At 44.4% G+C, this 22161-nt stretch overlaps 1 protein-coding gene across 2 annotated transcripts in view; it reads right to left on the reverse strand.

Moving 5' to 3' along the window:
* The window catches only part of LOC110505402 (AT-rich interactive domain-containing protein 1B), a 223576-nt gene that overhangs the window by 70987 nt on the left and 130428 nt on the right, over positions 1–22161 (reverse strand). For both annotated transcript variants that reach the window (XM_036962211.1, XM_021584599.2), the window contains exon 5: positions 978–1239. In XM_036962211.1, coding sequence (XP_036818106.1) covers positions 978–1239 — 262 coding nt within the window. The remainder of the gene's footprint in view (positions 1–977; positions 1240–22161) is intronic.

Genomic DNA, 22161 nt, shown 5'->3' on the forward strand with positions numbered 1-22161 from the left:
GGTTGGTGAGACCTTCATTGGGGAGAACAGGCTTGTGGTAATGACTGGAGCGGAATCAGTGGTATCAGACACATGGTTTCCAGGTGTTTGATAGCATTCCATTTGCTCCGTTCCGGCCATTATTATGAGCTACAATAGGTAAACCCTAGCAGCTGTTAGCAGACTAAGATCCTGTCTCTATGAGGATGTGTTTTCGCATGATGGGAGAATATTTATTGATACTATATTAATCACACCTGTCCCTCCGATGAGATCCACCTCCCGTCTCGCCATCTCACTCCGGATTTCTCAGCATTTCCTGCCGTCCGCCTCGGGAGCGGCTGTCCTGCTTTTTCATTAGTGTCAATCACTCCTGCACAAGCTCAGTCCGCCCGGAACAACCCGCCTGCCTCAGGAGCTCACGCATTTGTCCCGCCTCGTCAGCGTGATTGACAGGCCTGAGAGCCGCAGACGTGCCGGTCAGGCCTCAATCAGGAAGAGCAGCGGAGGCTGTGGTTAGACGAGGAGGGGTGGGGAGGGCAGGCAGACAGGGTCACGTCCACATCTCATAGCCTTATGTCACTCTGGCCTGTCCAAGGCATGTCCAACACACTCCCAGTCTTTACCTCACTGTTTATCTAAACTAAAGCTCTGCTATTCCTCTAGGGGGACACAGCCATCTGCTATTGTCTTATTTTGGAGGCCTGTTGTGAAAGGAAGAACACAGAGGCCAACAGCAACCATCTGTATCTGTGCATCTAAAATGTTTTTCAAAATGAAGATAAATGACAAATTATTTCCAATAGAAAGGGGACCAAGGAAACTACATTGATCAGCTAAATGGGTCAGCTTGAAATGGCCACTTCTAAAGAACATCATTATTCTGATCAATTTCCTGCAGGGTGTCATCATACCTGAACAGGAGATTTGAACAGACGGTATGATGTTCAGGGATGCTTTTTGTGAAATGATTTGCCTTAGTAACCCTGTAGGCTTACCTTGTGCTGTGGTTGGGCCGCTAACTGGGGAGATTGGGCCAGAGCCGGAGCGTGATTGGTTGGAGCCCACGGGGGAGCCAACAGGAGAGGGCGATGGGCCACTGCCTCGGCCAGACAGGTGGGGTGATGCGTGGGGTGAGAAGGGTGACTGGGACGGGTTACTCTGCTCCCCCTGGCTACTGGTGGAGCCTGTAGCACTGACGGCTGAACTGTGACCAGCGTCCGTCCCTGTAGGGAGGTCGTCTATGGCACCAGACAGGTCCTGGAACAGAGGAGATGGTAGGTGAGTACAATGACGAGCAAATCTTATTCAATGCTGTGATGTATTTTGTCCAAACCCTGTCTATGATATACACTGAGTGTATAAAACATTAAAGACACCTGCTTCTTTCCATGACACAGACTGGCCAGGTGAATCCAGGTGAAAGCTATGACCCATTCTTGATGTCACCTGTTAAATCCACTTCAATCAGTGTAGATGAAGGGGAGACAGGTTAAAGGGGGATTTTTGAGGCAATTGAGACATGGATTGTGTATGTGTGCCATTCAGAGGGAGACAAAAGATGTAAGTGCCTTTGAACGGGGTATGGTAGTAGGTGCCAGGCGCACCGGTTTGTTGCCAAGTTGGGCCAGCATCCCCGTGGAATGCTTGTAGAGCCCATGCCCCGACGAGGCTGTTCTGATGGCGGGGGTGAAACTCAATATCAGGAAGGTGTTCCTGATGTTTGGTATACTCGGTGCATTTGAACAAGCACGACATTGTGAAACAGAGCAGTAGTGCCTTGATGGTGTAGGTCAGACAGTCTGTTCTATGTGATGTGTATGATGGGCGAGTGAGGGTGAGTTTATGTTACACACATCCCCTGTGGGGAGAGAAAGAAGAGGGAGGGAGGGAGGGAGGGTACTAACTGGCTGAGGGTATTCCCCCATCTGAATATTTTCCAGGGAATCCCCTATTAATGCTGACAAACTGCGGAACTATAGTCTGATAAAAGAGGAGGGTGAAGGGAGAGAGAGTGGGAGGGAGGTAGATGGTGTGTGTGTGTTACTACAGCCACCTCTCACGTGTCTCCTAAAATGGCCAAGTGAAAATACTGTTTTAATGGTAACAGCTGAAGATGAACCAAACTACTGTGGTCCTTTCACAAGTATGGTATGTATTTTGTGATCAATTGTTTACTAAATCAGAACATGATGATTGAAGGATTTGTTTACTAAAGCATTATGGCATATTGTCAGTATGTATAACATTGCTTCTAAAATGAGCACCATTAAGCAGATTTCCTGGTGACAAACAGGCCTCCCTCTCTCTCTCTCTCTCTCTCTCTTTCTCTTTCTCTCTCTTTCTCTTTCTCTTTCTCTTTCTCTTTCTCTTTCTCTTTCTCTTCTGTGGAGGCAGTCACAGGTCACAACAGATGTGTGCCATTTGACACAGTGGGGTCCTGCAAACAGGGAAACCATGGCGACAGCTTTCCAAACAGGTGAATCCAGTGTGACATCCAACATATTGTTAACCTAAGAGCCAATTAAAAACGGGGAAAGCACTGTGAATAATTACATTACCTGCCAGTCGCCAGTTCTCCAATAATCGTTGGGCAGAAAAGCATATAATTCATTTGGACGATTTGAGGACAGACCGGTTTGGATTAGACTCATGGTTGACCACAGATGAACAGTGTTCTGACTGAGAGAGCCCATAAGACCAGCTTCTTCCACAGATGAACAGTGTTCTGACTGAGAGAGCCCATAAGACCAGCTTCTTCCACAGATGAACAGTGTTCTGACTGAGAGAGCCCATAAGACCAGCTTCTTCCACAGATGAACAGTGAAGAAGCCCCAGATGCTGCTTCCTCCTCCACACTCTCCACAGTGATATTTACAGCAGCGAACAGCCAGCCCAGCCAGCACCCGTCCAAATACCCAACAAGCTAGCTGGGGCCCATTCCAAAGTGGCCCAAATCCAATTTATTGCCTCTCTGCTACAAATTGCTCTGTGCATTGAGTCTCCAAATAGCTGTCAACTACTCCCAGTTGGCATCTTGTATTACTTAATGTGCTTCTGAAGCATGTAATTGTAATAATAAGAAAATATTGAGGTGATAATAACCACTTATTTTGAGATGGCCAGACCCCCACGTAATGACCTCCTATCTAGATGTTTCACACTATGTTAGAGAGGGAGTATTTTGTGACCCTTCACCTCTGGGATGTTGGCATCTCTCTCTCCCTCTCTGAAGCTGTCAGCCTGTCAGACTCAGACAGGCAGGGGCACTGAGGGGACAGCTGAGCCAACACACACAGTACAAACACGCACATACCACCAGACTAACATGCTTTGACTGAGTGGGAGAAGTCCCCCTGTCATTCAGTAAGCAGTGAGTCTTGGTGGATGTCCCCCCTGATTGGGCAGAGATGTGTATTAGTGATTGCTGCTGGGAAGGGAAGGAACAGGCAGATTGGGCCAGCCGGGCAAGCCAGGTTTCTCTGGTCACACTGTCTAGACAGGGAGGAGTCAGGTAACACACCATAGCTTCCTGTCTGTGGACCAGAGGAAGAGAGAGCCCTGACCCTCAAACTTCCTCACACACAATACTGCAAGGCACACATTCAAACTGCTTTCTCAAGCCTAAAGCAGGGTGAACCAGCATGACTGTATTGGGCAGGGGAGACTTTCTCACAAGCACTAACAAAAGTGGTAGGGTAGTGCTGGGACTGTAGTTGCTGCTAGGTGGATGTCAGAGACTGCAGCTAGCTGGGACCAGAGCTGAGTGCTGGGACTGGTAGTAGAGCAGAGGATGGGACTGTAGTTGCTGCTAGGGCGAGGTCAGAGTCTGCAGCTAGCTGGGACCGGAGCTGAGTGCTGGGGCCATGCAGGGCTGGTGTTGTCAACTCTGGTTAGAGGCTCTTGGGGCAGTGCTGTCCAGTGTGTCACCTTGCTGTTGGACACACCAGCCACCCCCTGCCACTACAGCTGCCACCCCCAGTGTCCCCCTGCCACCCTCCTGCCAACACCCTGCCACCAGGCCAGACAGGCTTGCTGACTCAGCCCAGTCACAGAGCCATAGCAGCGGGGAAGACAGGGAGACTGGTGGGCTAGGAGGGTGTGGGATGGTGGAGGGTTTGTGTGTGGATGGGGAGGGTTCTCTCTCACTCTTTCCAGTTGGTGAGACACCCTAACACAGGGCGTGAGAAGGATCAATGCTGATATTCAAAGTGCCTGCAGTGACATAAGAGGGGAAAGTCTAATGGAGGGGAAAAGTTGCATTTAAAATGCAAAGATCCCAATGTTAATTACCCATGATGTTGCTATCAAAGCCTCAACCACTGTACCCACTGGTATTTAAACTGATTTAGTGGACTCGTACAGTACAGAAGGCTTATTCCTCTCTTTCTCTGAGTAAATAGAATGATGACAGCTGTAATTAGGGTTAATGGCTGTCTGTTGTGAGCCCACTGGGGACTCTCTCTCTCTCACACATGGACCCACAGTCGTTACTGCCTTCGGACTGCTGCCTCTTTCTACGGAGCTGTGGAATTTAAGTGGAAATGTTTTTTCATCCCCAAACCCTGAGTTGAAATGCCATGCAAATTATCTTCTGAACGGTTGTGTGTCAGGGAGGGAGTGGGGGAGTGGAGGGTAATGGGATGCCCCATGTAGAGAGCTCACTGTAATGCCCTTCTCAAGGTGCTATTAAATACCACATACAGAGACGGAGAGAGACTAACGAAATGATAACACTCCCAGCTACACAGTACAGGTCTGGCATAGGCTCAGACAGGCTAGGGAGAGAGATGTGTACACATGTGTTTGCATGGGATGGAAACAAGCTGAGCAAGTGAGAGAGAGCGATGATAATGGTGATGATGCTGATGGTTGTGATGATGATGGTGATGATGATGATGGTGATTGTGGTGGTGGTTGTGGTGATGACTATGATGATGGTGATGGTGGTTGTGGTGATGATGATGGTGATGATGATGGTGGTGGTTGTGGTGCTGATGATGGTGCTGGTGGATGTGGTGATGGTGATGATGATGATGGTGGTGGATGTGGTGGTGGTGATGATGATGATGATGATGGTAGTGGTTGTGGTGAAAATGATGATGGTGGTGGTTGTGGTGATGATGATGGTGGTGGTGGATGTGGTGATGATGATGCTGATGGTGGTGGATGTGATGATGATGATGATGATGGTGATGATGATGGTGGTGGTGGTTGTGGTGATGACGATGATGCTGATGATGGTGTGGTTGTGGTGATGACAATGATGCTGATGATGGTGATGATGATGGTGGTGGTGGTGGATGTGGTGATGGTGATGATGGTGGTGGATGTGGTGGTGATGATGGTGATGGTGATGATGATGGTAGTGGTTGTGGTGATGATGATGATGATGGTGATGATGATGATGATGATGGTGGTGGTTGTGGTGATGATGCTGATGATGGTGGTGGTGGTTGTGGTGATGATGATGATGCTGAGGATGGTGGTGGATGTGGTGGTGATGATGATGATGATGGATGATGGTGATGATGATGATGGTGGTGGTTGTGGTGATGATGATGATGGTGGTGGATGTGGTGGTGATGATGATGACGATGGTGATGATGATGATGGTGGTGGTTGTGGTGATGATGATGATGATGGTGGTGGATGTGGTGATGATGGTGGTTGTGGTGATGATGGTGATGATGATGCTGATGATGGTTGTGGTGATGATGGTGATGATACTGGTGATTGTGGTGGAAATGATGATGATTAATTTCAATGATCTAAGGGGTCTTGCCTGGTATGCCACAGGCTCCAAACCACCTGGGCATGCTGCTGATTGACAGGATTCTTTGCTCAGACAACTCTCTGATCATTATGAGCCAGACAACAGTCATTTCACTGTCCTCACTCCTCAATGTCTCAGCACCTGTTGTCTATTGTGTCGTGGCCTTAAGGTTGGCATTGATGGGAAGTCATAATCTACCACACATCTCCATAGCTGGCTGGGTGTCATGACGACCCAAGCCCAAGCCCTCTTCTGTCATAATGGAACATCTCAGAGACGTGTTTGTGCAATAACACCAGCGATTAAACCAAGTCGACCAAGAGCAGAACTCAGAATTGACTAGTATTCTGGTCATGAACTCCTATCCCTGTCTATATCTCCAGATCAGGCAACATATTAGGAACTAGGATCTGAGGGACATGGCTGTGTTTCACAGACGGTAGTTTTGACAACCACATCAGGACTATTGGAGCCAATCTGAGGGACATTACTATGTTTCAAATCCCATTTATTTTATATTCAAGCAAGTGTTTTTTTCTCTTTGTTGTCTCAAACAAAAGCAGAGAGAACAATCTTGTCGGGGCCTCTAAAGTTGCAGCAGAGACACAGTGTGAGAAAGCAATATGTGCTTTTTTTATTCAACTACATTGGCTGCACAAAGCACAGACACATGATAATACTACCACTACTACTACTACCATTATAACAAAAACAACTGTCTAGATCAGTGGTTCCCAAACGTCTTATAGTCCTGTACCCCTTCAAACATTCAACCTCCAGCTGCGTACCCCCTCTAGCAGCAGGGTCAGTGCATTCTCACATGTTGTTTTTTGCCATCATTGTAAGCCTGCCACACACACACTATATTATATATTTATGAAACATAATAATGAGTGTGAGTTTTTGTTGAGTTGCAATGGAGAGAGTCTCAGACTTTAATTATTTTCTACACTATTTAGTTTTCATGCTAGTGAGGGCCGAGAATCCACTCTCACATAGGTACGTGGTTGCAAATGTGTCTTAACAGCGCAATTTGCCAAGGCAAGAAACTCCGAGCGCAGCTCTATCCAGAAATCTGGCAGTGGCTTCTGATTAAATAACATTTTCACAGAACTGCTTTCACAGAACCGCTTTCGATGAGGCTCTCTTGTTCAGATATCGGTGAGTGGACTGAAGGCAGGGCATGAAAGGGATAACGAATCCAGTTGATTGTGTCGTCCGTTTCGGGAAAGTACCTGCGTAATTGCGCCCCCAAATCACTCAGGTGCTTCGCTACATCACATTTGACATTGTCTGTAAGCTTGAGTTCATTTGCACACAATGACGGAAAGATCTGCATGTTGTCCTTGTTAACTTCTTAATCATAGCCTCAATTTTGTCCCTTGCATTGAATATAGTTGCGGAGAGTTCCTGTAATCCTAGATTCAGATCATTCAGGCGAGAAAAAATATCATTCAGATAGGCCAGTTGTGTGAGAAACTCGTCTTCATGCAAGCGGTCAGACAAGTGAAAATGGTCAGTAAAGACAATGTTAAGCTCGTCTCTCAATTTTAAAAAAACGTGTCAATACTTTGCCCCTTGATAACCAGCTCACTTCTGTATGTTGTAAAAGTGTTACAGGGTCACTGCCCATATCATTGCATAATGCAGAAAATACTCAAGAGTTCAGGGGCCTTGCGGGAGCAATTGCTTGCATGTGCGTTACCACTCCACTATGTCTCCCTGGCATGGCTTTTGCGCCATCAGTACAGATACCAACACATACTATCACAAAGCTGTCCAGTACTTTAAAAATATCCTCTCATGTTGTCCTGGTTTGAAGTGGTTTGCAGAAGAGGGTGTCTTCCTTAATTGACCCCCCATAAATGTAACAGACATATACCAGGAGCTGTGCCAGGCCAGCCACGTCTGACTCATCCAGCTGTAACGCATAGAATTCACTGGCTTGTAAGCGAAGCAGTAATTGTTTCAAAACATCTCCTGCCATGCCACTGATGCGTCGTGAAACAGTGTTGTTTGATGAAGACATTGTCTGTCTAGTTTTTTTGGCCTTTCCCCCCAGCATTGTCCCAGCCATATCTGCTGCAGCAGCAATAATTGAGTCCTCCACAATAGTATGGGGCTTCCCTGTCCTAGCCACTCGGTAGCTCACCCGTTGCTTTTATACATGTCTTACTACTCAAAAAACTCCTGTGGCTTATTTTTCAAATTGTAATGTTTTGTTTGGTGCTATACACACATGTATAACAGCATTGGAAAATATAAATGTACAGTTTGAAAATGTGAAAAAAAAAGAAAAAAAAATGTGAATCACATTTTTATTTGGCGTACCCCTGATGGCATTGTGCGTACCCCTGGGGGGTACTGTTGTACTGTCCATACGCATGCCCTGAGCAAATCTACCATCCTCAGGCTTATACGGCTGCCAGACAGTCTACCGCCTGGTCTGAGTTTCCAGTTTGCTGTGTGTGAGAGCACTAATGCTAAAACTAGCCCATTAGTGTTATTTTTGGTTGGACCAATAGGCAGCTTGCAGAGTGATAACTATCCCTCTCTAAGCCTCAGTATTGTGGAGATATGAAGAGTCTGTTTGGAGGACCCGTTTGAAGCCCTATTACAAGTAAGCCTGCAAAGAGGCCCAAATCTGGTGGCGCTTGTCTCCAAACCAATGGATTAGTGTTGCGTTTCACTATGATTCCCCCTGATAATACGTCAGAGTCCGATAGAGCCGGGCCGAGCAGAACGAGTGCCTAACCCACGCCGGCCCTATTCACTTAACGCACTGCTTCACTGTCTCTCTGAATAATGACTTACAATAAAGTACCCCTCCACAGCTCCACCTTTAATTCGCTGGAAAAATGTTGGTACCCTACTGTATATCGAGGTCGAGGCTGCCACCACACAAACCCCCCTGCAGTCTTATCGCGGCTGGGTCATTTGTACACAGCCAAAACCCTTTTTATTTAAATGTACCCGTCTTCCATTTAGAAGCGGGCGGCTTCGTGAGACAGGCCAGGCAGGCCGTTATTGTCTGAGCTGTTGAAATGTTTTCTTTTATTAAGCACAAAGGTTCTTAACTGGTTTAATGCACAAGCAGGCTACTCTCACTCCCCTCCACCCCTTCACCCCACCCCTACGCACCTATTTGTTTTACACTCATTGCATCTACTGATGCTTTTATGTATGGTATTCAGCTCTGCTCAGCCCCCCCCCATCTCACTCCAGAGAGGGAGAAAGAACTGAAAGAGAAAGGGGGAACATCAAATAATGAAATAATTAAAACAGCCAAATTCCTCATTTCTAATTCAACTGCTCATTCAGCTTAACCTCTCTCTCCTCAGCAATTAAAGCACCCGCCACATCCTTCACGCCGTGCCGCTGCCTCCCAGCCCGCCCGCCCGCCGCCCATAGCAGCCACACGGCTAAATAATGCAGTGCATCCTGCACCGCAGAGCCTTTATCATCCCAAATGACAGCCATTTACATATCTCCCCAGTCAATTAGAGCACACCGAAATAATCAGCCCCTAATTGGGAGAGAGTGCCGGTAATCACCCGACCCTGGCACACCGACAGGACCAACTGGGGGTGGAGGGGGAGGGAGGAGGGAAAGGGGGTGAGGTAAGAGAGGTGGGGCAGACTTCACACCTTAACCTACTGCTCTATAATACTATTCTGCAGTCCAGTCCGAGTTTGCTCAAGTTTCACATGCCCTCGTCCTCGGTTTCTTTTGTTTTTCAAACTCTCTCCCTACCAGCCAACTAGCACGTGTTCTGAGCCCTTATTACAGCACTATGCACAGACTTTCTCCAGATACTTTAAAGGGGCAATCTGCAGTTTCTATATACATTTTTAGACTGTTAATTAATGAATAATAACTGTATAGCCCAGTGGTTCTTAACCTGGTTGGAGTTACTGAACCCCACCAGTTTCATATGTACATTCACCGAACCCTTCTTAATTGGAAAAATAAAATATGATTTTTTCAAATTCAAAACATAGGTATATATTTTACCGGTGCACAAAATGAACCGTGCATCAACATCACTGTGTTCAAAGAACAAAATCATCAAAACATGATTTTCACACAAAAACATAATAATGAATATTTACTGCAAATCAGTGTGACTTCTGCTGTTGCCTTTCAGAGACCAGTTCAGAAATGTGCGGCTTCACCTTGGCAAGTGCCACTCTCATGTCATTTTCGCAACAAAGTCTGTTCCTTTTCTTCGTTTTTATGTCCAGCATCCTCGAAAAGGATTGCTCGCAAACGGTATGAAAATCTCCAGAGCTTTCTTAGCAATAACAGGGTACGTTACCATTTGTTGACACCAAAACATTGAAAGCGTTGTTGTTCTGAAGAGTTGCTGTTGAACCTGGCTCTGCTGAATTTCAATGATTTCATCGAGGTATTCATCATTGACATCTGTTGTCTCAACACTAAACGTGAACGTCTCTCTCACCCATGCTGGATATGACTCTCTTGTAGGGAAGTATCCGTCGAGAGACTTTGCAAGCTCATCTAAGTGCGTGGCAATTGCTTGCTTCATTTCCGCGGGTACAGAAATGTCTCCGATTCCAGATACATCTTCGATCTTACTTACACAGTCGTCCAGCAGGGGAAAGTTTGCGAAGTTATCGTTCTCTGTTCGTCGTTTCCAATAACGGTAGCTTTTTTTTGAAAAGCCTTCAGGTTTTCCTCCGCTTCGATGATGTTGACTCCACCGCCCTGCATCTTTTGATTGAGATGATTGAGAGCTGCGAAGATATCAGCCATGTACGCTAAAATGAGAATGAACTCAGCATTTTTGAAGCAATCTGCATGACAATGTTGGTGCTCTTGCAAAAACAGGGCTAATTCCACACGCACGGCAAAAACCCGATTCAGCACCTGTCCCCGGGATAACCACCGAACGTTAGAATGGTACAGAAGTACCTCAAATTCAGAGCCCATTTCTTTACACAGCTCACTGAAGATGCGGTGCCTCAGAGCACTAGTTCTCACATAGTTCACGCATTCCACTACAATTTTTAATACTTCTGCCAGTTTTGGAGGCAAGGTTTTTGTTGCCAACGCATGCCTGTGCAGAATACAATGCGTAACAATGATGTGTGGTGCATCGGCTTTCACTAGCGCACCAAAACCAGACTTTCTTCCCAGCATGACTGAAGCTCCATCCGAACAAACTGCAGAAACCATATCCCACGAAAGATTGTTGTCTTTGAAGAAGTCATCCACAAGTTTCTTCACATCGGCTGCCTTAGTTGTTGTTGTAAGAGGCTTACAAAATAAAATTAAAATTCCTTTATCACGTCGTCTTTCAAATAGCGCACGAATACAGCAAGCTGGCTTAGATTGGAAACGTCTGTGGTCTCGTCCAGTTGAAGGCTGAATTTTGCCGGGCTTGAAATCAGATCTGCAACTACTTGAGCCAAGATGTCTTTGCTCATGTCCTCTATTCTGTCGCTGATGGTGTCATTTGAAAGAGGAATTTGGGATAACTTAACTTCAGCCTCTTTTCCCAGCATGATATTCGCCATCTTCAACACAGCTGGTTTTACGAGTGTTTCACCAATGGTGTGTGGTTTGCCCTGCTTTGCGATCAGGTAAGCAACTTCGTACGATGCTGTGAGGATCGGTTTGTTGATGGGTACAAAGCCGAGAACAGGCAGAGTAGCCTTTTCATCGAATCTGGCTCTCTTCACCTTGAATTCAGCGAGCGTTGTGTTCTTGTATTTTCCATCTCCATGCAGCTTAAGGAAGTGTTCTCTTAGTTTTGCCGGTGCTAGACTAGAATTGCTCAACTTGGCATTGCAAATCAGGCAGTTAGGACGCTGACTCCCATCACGTTCCGTTATACATGTGAATCCATATTGTACATATTCGTCCGACCACTTTCTTTTTTTACATAGTAAGTATGAAGGGATTAAAATATTAAGAAAGAAATCACAAGACGTACCATCACGACAGTCACAAGTCGACTACTGAGCGCACCAAATTCCCTGCAGCACAGATAGGCCAAGCAATGTAGCGTTATCACCTGCAGCCAATGATGGCCGGGCGGGGCGGGGCGTGTCATCACGAATCATATGAGTCGGATGTGTGTCTTGACCTCCGGCCGAACCCCAGAGACTGACTCACCGAACCCCTGGGGTTCGATCGAACCCAGGTTAAGAACCACTGGTATAGCCATTGATTCTTGAAGTATTAGACATCTAAATGCTTAATGAGCTTAGTTCAACGTTCATACCCCATCAGAGCACCAAATGTATGCTTGTTTTACTCCAATGTTTGTAAACAAAGTCCATATAAACAAGTGGCAGGGTGAACGCTTTGTTACTGTTTGAACTTCCGACTGGCCCTGATGTATCTCTCCTGAGTGAGAGAGGAAAGTAGAGACTGAGTTACAGACAGGCTTGGTGCCAGTAATGGGTAAGGCTGGCGGTGTTACAGTACAAAGTAGAAAGAGGAACATCAGAGCCAGACAAGGTTAGATCCCTTCTGTAGCACTCTTCCTTTGTGCACTGCCTCAGCTTTCCTTCCCCAGCCTTTGTATTTCCTCAGCTCTATGCAGTTCAATACTAGACAACATTACCTTCTGTGGTCTTGGGCCTCACTCAATTGCCTTTCTGAGATAAAAGGCACAATGATGCTCCATTCACTTCAACTTGATAGAGGAGGAGGGGAAAAAAATAGAAAGAAAGAAAGATAAAAAGGGAAGGATGGAAGAAAAAAAAACACGAAAGGATGAGAGTTTTGATTTGTTCCGATTTAACCTCCAGAGAAAGGATGCAATCTATTAGCGTTTAGCAAGGCAGAGACAGGAAGGTAAAATGAAGAGTATGCGTAAAAACAAATAAAAAAAAGCTGAGAGAGAGAGAGAGGGAGAGGGAGAGGAAGAAAGAGGGTGGGAGAGAGGGAGGGAGAGAGGGAGAGAGAGAGAGAGAGAGAGGGAGAGGAAGAAAGAGGGTGGAAGAGAGGGAGGGAGAGAGGGAGGGAGAGAGAGAGAGAGAGGGAGGGAAGGAGAGAGGGAGAGAGGGAGAGAGAGAGAGAGGGAGAGAACGAACACACAACACTGGGACCAGGGTTCACACGGCTAGGCCAGGGAGGAAAACCTAAGAGCTTTCCACTTGTTTTCGGGGGCTTTACTTTTCTCCACCACCCCCTTCGTTCACTCTTTCCTCTGCCTCAGAGCTCCCCTCATTCCCTGGCTGGCAACTCTCTCTCTCTCTCTCTCTCTGTGTTATGCATCACTGTCGAAATGACAGTGATAAAAATTAGGGCTGCTGCGGCTGATTTGATTGGTGCGATGCAAACTCATCCCCAACTGGTGTGATTGGACATGCTTGCTGTCAGAGTGGCTGCCTCGGTCATCCATCAGTGCTACTTGGCCGCAGACCAAGCCGATCGATACACGATTGGTGGATTGATGAGAGATATCACATTGTGACCTGCCTGCATATCATCATAAATACAGCTAGTTAGGCCTGGCTGGTTCCAAATATCTATTGGCTTCTTGTCTCTAAGCCCAGACATGGAGATGCTCTCTACATCAAGCTTGCTGTGTTATACACACACACACACATGAATGCACTCCCACTCACGCACACACACACACATATTGTGCCGTACACCGGCACAGACGGACAGGCACGCATGTAGAGAACTGAGAGGAAGACAATGTAGGTGGTAGAAACTGCAGGAGTTTAGCATCAAAGGGAAAAGCGAAGGTAATTCATCATCCATTCACAACAGAGACTGTGACTGAATGTCCATGACCAGGAAACTAAAGTTTCCCTTAATTGGAGATGTTTTGTTTTCATTTCCAACTAGTCTTTCTTGTTTTTCTACCCAATTTCTCGCTGTTTCTTTTCAGCAGTCAAGGATGCCCTTGCCCTCTCCCCTCCTCTCCTTTCTCTCTTCCCTCTTTCGTACTCTCTCCCCCCTCCTCTGTCTCTTTCATTAGAACAATTCACCACGGGTTCCCTCCAGCCTAAAACTCAAGTTGAGAAAATACAGAGAGGAAGAGAGTGACAGAGATACGAAAGAGAGAAAACACCCCAGAGCCTTCCATTGCATTTGAGAGACAGACAAACAGAGGAAGACCTTGCTCCGCAGCCTTTCCTCTTGGGGAAATATCTCATTTGTGGGGATTCTGTTGACGTGAGAAGAAGAGGGGGCGAGAGGAGAAGGAAAGAGGGAGTGTGAGAGAGTGCAGCCTCCAGCCCACCGCATTCCTTTCCTACATTAAAGGGGAAAGGAAAAACTAGGCTTTAGAACACCAGCAACTGTAAATCACCATATTGGCATTGTTGCATAATTGGTAGGAGGAGTTTTGGTATTCCAGAATTTAATGAGACTATGACCTCTGCATATATTAATGAGCATCGTTTGCTGGAATCAAACCATATTTATATAAAACATGATACATACAGTGGGGCAAAAAAGTATTTAGTCAGCCACCAATTGTGCAAGTTCTCCCACTTAAAAAGATGAGAGGCCAGTAATTTTCATCATATGTACACTTCAACCATGACAGACAAAATTAGAAAAAAAATCCAGAAAATCACATTGTAGGATTTTTAACGAATTCATTTGCAAATTATGGTGGAAAATAAGTATTTGGTCACCTTCAAACAAGCAAGATTTCTGTCTCTCACAGACCTGTAACTTCTTCTTTAAGAGGCTCCTCTGTCCTCCACTCGTTACCTGTATTAATGGCACCTGTTTGAACTTGTTATCAATATAAAAGACACCTGTCCACAACCTCAAACAGTCACACTCCAAACTCCACTATGGCCAAGACCAAAGAGCTGTCAAAGAACACCAGAAACAAAATTGTAGACCTGCACCAGGCTGGGAAGACTGAATCTGCAATGGGTAAGCAGCTTGGTTTGAAGAAATCAACTGTGGGAGCAATTATTAGGAAATGGAAGATATACAAGACCACTGATAATCTCCCTCGATCTGGGGCTCCATGCAAGATCTCACCCCGTGGGGTCAAAATGATCACAAGAATGGTGAGCAAAAATCCCAGAACCACACGGGGGGACCTAGTGAATGACCTACAGAGAGCTGGGACCAAAGTAACAAAGCCTACCATCAGTAACACACTACGCCGCCAGGGACTCAAATCCTGCAGTGCCAGACGTGTCCCCCTGCTTAAGCCAGTACATGTCCAGGCCCGTCTGAAGTGTGCTAGAGAGCATTTGGATGATCCAGAAGAAGATTGGGAGAATGTCATAGGGTCAGATGAAAACAAAATAGAACTTTTTGGTAAAAACTCAACTCGTCGTGTTTGGAGGACAAAGAATGCTGAGTTGCATCCAAAGAACACCATATCTACTGTGAAGCATGGGGTGGAAACATCATGCTTTTGGGCTGTTTTTCTGCAAAACGACCAGGACGACTGATCCGTGTAAAGGAAAGAATGAATGGGGCCATGTATCGTGAGATTTTGAGTGAAAACCTCCTTCCATCGGCAAGGGCATTGAAGATGAAACGTGGCTGGGTCTTTCAGCATGACAATGATCCCAAACACACCGCAATGAAGGAGTGGCTTCGTAAGAAGCATTTCAAGGTCCTGGAGTGGCCTAGCCAGTCTCCAGATCTCAACCCCATAGAAAATCTTTGGGGGGAGTTGAAAGTCCGTGTTGCCCAGCAACAGCCCCAAAACATTACTGCTCTAGAGGAGATCTGCATGGAGGAATGGGCCAAAATACCAGCAACAGTGTGTGAAAACCTTGTGAAGACTTACAGAAAACGTTTGACCTCTGTCATTGCCAACAAAGGGTATAGAACAAAGTATTGAGATAAACTTTTGTTATTGACCAAATACTTATTTTCCACCATAATTTGCAAATAAATTCATTAAAAATCCAGAAAATCACATTGTAGGATTTTTAATGAATTTATTTGCAAATTATGGTGGAAAATATATATTTTTTCTCCTTTTGTCTGTCATAGTTGAAGTGTACCTATGATGAAAATTACAGGCCTCTCTCATCTTTTTAAAAGTGGGAGAACTTGCACAATACCTGACATTTAATCCTAGTAAACATTCCCTGTCTTAGGTCAGTTAGGATCACCACTTTATTTTAAGAATGTGAAATGTCAGAATAATAGTAGAGAGAATGATTTATTTCAGCTTTTATTTCTTTCATCACATTCCCAGTTGGTCAGAAGTTTACATACACTCAAATAGTATTTGGTAGCATTGCCTTTAAATTGTTTAACTTGGGTCAAACATTTCGGGTAGACTTCCACAAGCTTCCCACAATAAGTTGTGTGAATGTTGGCCCATTCCTCCTGATAGAGCTGGTGTAACTGAGTCAGGTTTGTAGGCCTCCTTGCTCGCACACGCTTTTTCAGTTCTGCCCACACATTTTCTATAGGATTGAGGTCAGGGCTTTGTGATGGCCACTCCAATACCTTGACTTTGTTGTCCTTAAGCCATTTTGCCACAACTTTGGAAGTATGCTTGGGGTCATTGTCCATTTGGAAGACCCATTTGTGACCAAGCTTTAACTTCCTGACTGATGTCTTGAGATGTTGCTTCAATATATAACATGTCGGGCTGTATCACCGCCTGGTATGGCAATTGCTCCGCCCACAACCATAAGGCTCTCCAGAGGGTAGTGAGGTCTGCACAACGCATCACCGGGGGCAAACTACCTGCCCTCCAGGACACCTACACCACCCGATGTCACAAGAATGCCAAAAAGATCATCAAGGACAACAACCACCCGAGCCACTGCCTGTTCACCCCGCTATCAGCCAGAAGGTGAGATCAGTACAGGTGCATCAAAGCGGGGACCGAGAGACTGAAAAACAGCTTCTATCTCAAGGCCATCAGACTGTTAATAACTTCTTGGTGACAGGGGGCAGTATTTTCACGTCCGGATGAAATATATGCCCAAATTCAACTGCCTGCTACTCATCCACATAAGATAAGATATGCATAGTATTAGTATATTTGGATAGAAAACACTCTAAAGTTTCTAAAACTGTTTGAATCATGTCTGTGAGTATAACATAACTTATTTAGCAAGGGGAAACCCCGAGGACAAACCATTCAGATTGTTTTTTTTAAGGTCACTCCCTTTTCAATGGGATTTCATTGGGAATCCAGATTTCTAAGGGACCTTCTTGCAGTTCCTATCGCTTCCACTGGATGTCAACAGTCTTTAGAAATTGGTTGAGGTTATTCCTTTGTATAAAGAACAAGTACGGCCATCTTGAACGAGGGTCACTTGAAGTGTACTGTTAGATAGAGGCGCATGACCAGAAAGCATGCTTCAGTTTGTTTTCTTCCTGTATTGAACACAGATCACCCCGTCTTCAATTTGATCGATTATTTACGTAAAAAAATACCTAAAGTTGTATTACAAAAGTAGTTTGAAATGTTTTGGCAAAGTTTACAGGTAACTTTTGAGATATTTTGTAGTCACGTTGCTCAAGTTGCTCAAGTGTATGTAAACTTCCGACTTCAACTGTACACACATTACCCCATAATGACATAGTGATAACATGTTTTTAGATATTTTAGATAATTTATTGAAAATTAAATACATAAATATCTAATTAACATAAGTATTCTCACCCCTGAGTTAATACTTTGTAGAAGCCCATTTCAAGTCAATTTAATCAAAATGGTAACTTGGAACATACACTGTCTTCTTGGTAAGCAACTCCAGTGTAGACTTGGCCTTGTGTTTTAGGTTATTGTCCTGCTGAAAGGTGAATTTATCTTCCACCATCTGGAAAGCAGACTGAATGAGGTTTTCCACTAGGATTTTGCCTGTGCTTAGCTCCATTCCATTTCCTTTTTATCCTGAAAAACTCCCCAGCCCTTAACAATTACAAACATACCTATAACATGATGTAGCCACCACTATGTTTTAAAATATGGAGAGTGGTACTCAGTAATGTATTGTATTGAATTTGGACAAAAAGTTAATTGCTTGCCACATTTTTTGCAGTATTACTTTAGTGCCTTGTTGCAAATAGGATGCATGGTAAAGAGTGCGCTGGGAATCGTGAAGCAAGTTCAGGGAGCACATCATTTAATGAACAAAACAAGAAACACGAACAACGCCTGGGGAAGGAACCAAAGGGAGTGACATACATAGGGAAGGTAATCAGGGAAGTGATGGAGTCCATGTGAGGGTGCGCGTAACGATGGTGACGGGACCTAGAGGCCGGAGAGGGAGCACACGTGACATGCATGTTTTGAAATATGTTCTTTCTTCTTTTCACTCTGTCAATTAGGTAAGTACTGTAGAGTAACTACAATGTTGTTGACCCATCCTCAGTTTTATCATATCACCGCCATTAAATGCTGTAACTGTTTTACAGTCACCATTGGCCTCATGGTGAAATCCCTGAGCAGTGACTACTGAAATCCCTCTCCGGCAACTCAGTTAGGAAGGAGGCCTGTCATCTTTGTGGTGACTGGATGTATCGATACACCATCCTAAGTGTAATTAAATAACTTCACCATGCTCAAGATATTCAATGTCTGCTTTTTTTTTATTTGCACCCATCTACCAATAGGCGCTCTTCTTTGCGAGGCATTGGGAAACCTCCCTGGTCTTTATGGTTGAATCGGTGTTTGTAATTCACTGCTCAACTGAGGGACCTTACAGATAATTCTATGTGTGGGATACAGAGAAGAGGTAGTCATTCCAAAATCATAGTTTTGGTAAGTCGGTTAGGACATCTACTTTGTGCATGACACAAGTAATTTTTCCAACAATTGTTTACAGACAGATTATTTCACTTAATTCACTGTATCACAATTCCAGTAGGTCAGAAGTTTACATACACTAAGTTGACTGTGCCTTTAAACAGCTTGGAAAGTTCCAGAAAATTATGTCATGGCTTTAGAAGCTTCGGATAGGCTAATTGACATCATTTGAGTCAATCGGAGGTGTACCTGTGGATGTATTTCAAGGCCTACCTTCAAACTCAGTGCCTCTTCGCTTGACATCGTTAATCCCTATTACTGCACACAGAATGAGTCCATGCAACGTATTATGTGATGTTTAGGCTTGTCATAACAAAGGGGTTGAATACTGACTCAAGACTTTTGATTAATTTACACATTTCGAAAAACATAATTCCACTTTGACATTATGGGGTATTGTGTGAAGGCCAGTGAAAAAACATCTAAATGTAATCAATTTTAAATTCAGGCTGTAACACGACAAAATGTGTAAAAATTCAAGGGGTCTGAATACTTTCCGAAGGCACTGTAAGTATTCAAACTCTTTACACAGTACTTTGTTGAAGCAAGTCCAGGCTCTGGCTGGGCCACTCAAGGACATTCAGAGACTTGTCCCGAAACTACTCCTGTGTTGTCTTGGCTGTGTGCTTAGGGTCGTTGTCCTAGTGGAGGGTGAACCTTTGCCCCAGTCTGACTGAGGTTCTGAGCACTTTGGAGCAGGTTTTCTCTCTGTACTTTGCTCCGTTTATCTTTGCCTCGATCCTGACTAGTCTCCTAGGCCCTGCTGTTGAAAAACATCCCCACAGCATGACGCTGCCGCCACCATACTTCACCGTAAGGATGGTGCCAGGTTTCCTCCAGATGTGACGCTTGGCATTCAGGTCAAAGAGTTAATTCTTGGTTTCATCAGACCAGAGAATCTTGTTTCTCATGGTCTGATAGTCTTTAGGTGCCTTTTGGCAAACTGCAAGCGGGTTGTCATGTGCTTTTTACTGAGGAGTGGCTTCCGTCTGGCTACTACCATAAAGGCCTGATTGGTGGAGTGCTGCAGAGATGGTTGTCCTTCTGGAAGTTTCTCCCGTCTCCACAGAGGTCAGAGCTCTGTTAGAGTGACCATCGGGTTCTTCTACCCCGATTGCCCTGTTTGGCTGGGCGGCCAGCTCTAGGAAGAGTCTTGGTGGTTCCAAACTTACTACATTTAAGAATGATGGATGCCACTATGTTCTTGGGGACCTTCAATTCTGCAAAAATGTTTTGTACCCTTCTGCAGATCTGTGTCTCGACACAATCCTGTCTCAGAGGTCGACAGACATTTCCTTCAAACTCATGGCTTGGTTTTTGCTCTGACCTGCACTGTCAATTGTGGGACCTTGTATAGACAGGTGTGTGTCTTTCCAAATCATGTCCAAGCAATTAAATTTACCACAGGTGGACTGCAATCAAGTTGTAGAAGCATCTCAAGGATGATCAATGGAAACAAGATGCAGGTGAGCTCAATTTCGAAGGGCTCATATCAGAGCTCATATCAAAGGGTCTGAATACTTATGAACATAAGATATTTAAGTTATTTTGAATACTTTTGCAAACATTTCTAAAAAAACTTATTTCGCTTTGCATTATGGGCTATTGTGTGTAGATTGGTGAGGAAAATATTTTATTTAATCCATTTTAGAATAAGGCTGTCACGTAACAAAACGTGGAAAAAGTCAAGGGGTCTGAATACTTTCCGAAGGCACTGTAAGTGTTGAATAAAAAGTGTTGACAGTGCTGAGTAAGAACTTAAACAGCAGCCCTTTGCTGTATTCGTTGACAGTCTCTCTCTAGTCATGGTTTTAAACATTTTCACAGTATCAACTTTGCTGTAGCATTATTTTACTGCCTATTGTGCACTTAATTTGCTCTCCGGGTCCGCCAGGAAGGCAGAGTTTGTACATTCAGAAACATGAAATGGTTCAGAATCGGGTAGAACACTTCTACCCAGCGCAGCTGAATCGGGTGCACCTACCACCAACAGCATGAGATTTAAAAAAAATGCTTTTTCTTGTTTTTTTTACAGAAATGTTTAGAAATGCCTTGGAGATCGACTAGAAATGCCTTGGAGATCGACCAGTCGATAGTGATCGACAGGTTGATGACCACGGCACTAAGCCTACAGCCTAACACAGAAAGAGTCAGAATTAGAAGCATGCAAGACAGAGGAAATGACCAGTGACAAAATGAGCTACTGGGTGAAGATTAGCTAGCTATGTATGGTATGTATATCTATGTATTTGTCCTGTGAGGTTGTGATTGTCCCTTAGCCCTGTTTGCAGCCTCATGAGCATGTTGTCTAGTCTCTCCAGCCCCTGCCTATCCTTGTCACAATGGAGCACAGGTGACATGTCCATTGTGTCGTCCTCCTCACAAAGGTCTGAGAGCTGGCAGTCCCACACAGTGTCCAAATTTCCTCCGGCTCCTCCAATTCAATCTCCTCCCCTTTGTTCTCATCTTCCCCAAGTAGCGATGACCCTTCAGCACATGAAAAGGGAATCATGAATGGAAGGGAATTGTACAAGTTATCAGGGTATGGCTTCAGGCTTATGCTACGTTAATTATTGCAATCAACAACTGCCAGTAGGCTTACTATTTTTACGAATCATAGCTATCACAGATAAAAATTTCATAATATATCTAGATATCTAGCTATGTAGCTAGTTAGCTAGCTAGCTATATGGGGGATCATACATTTTGCAATCCTGCAGCAGCCCTCTCTTCTGCCTGGCTGGCTGGCTGGCTAGCTACAGTAGCTAGGTTCATGTCTAAATCACTAAAGTTAGCCAGTTCATTTTAGCTAGGTCATACCTAATACCTCTTCAAATTGTAAATATTTGTACTTTATTTTGTACAGCTATAAATGAAAACATTTACATCAAAAATACAAGAAAATAGCTAACTCAAGTAGCTAGGTTTAACGTTACTCAGCTTATGATCAACATTTCATTTCACAAACTCAAATTAACAACTGGAAAAAATACTCTAAAATATACATATTATAATTACCAACATTAAAATAAATTGTATACAGTTTCTTACCTTAATATTATGGTCCTGATCTCATTGACAGAGCTGTCAAAGTTGTGAGAAACCTTTCAGGTCCAGTAGAGGCGAAGCCCCCCAGATGGCATTCACTCACAATTTGCTCACTCCTACCAATGAAGCGTCAGTCGTTACTATGGCAATTCAATATGGCGCTACCCATACCTCTAATAAACGTAGTTCAAGATCAAAACACAAAAAAGATATTTGTTTCTATATTACAGGCACATGTTCAGTATACATGGGTTGAAGTGTTTAACTATGCACAAGAGAAACTGCTGACACAAAGTCACACAGCACAGAGGCTTCTGGGTATGAAGGAGCATTCTTCCCTCCCATCTTCCTCCTGTTTTTACAATTAATATTACACAGCAGCATAACCCGCTGCAGCCACCCCCTGAAAAATCTGAACATGTAAAAATACATTGAAAATATGATTATTATTTATAAAAATATTTATACAAATACAAAAATAACAACAGTAGTGCACTAGGCTTTTACTAGTCCTGTAATAGCTGACCAATATAAACATCTGTAGCACAGGCAACAAACAAAAAAATCATCATCTCCACTTTGGCAAAAAAAGGTAATTAAGAACAGGATC

This window comes from Oncorhynchus mykiss, chromosome 25 (assembly GCF_013265735.2).
Source record: "Oncorhynchus mykiss isolate Arlee chromosome 25, USDA_OmykA_1.1, whole genome shotgun sequence".
Classification (NCBI taxonomy): Eukaryota; Metazoa; Chordata; class Actinopteri; order Salmoniformes; family Salmonidae; genus Oncorhynchus; species Oncorhynchus mykiss.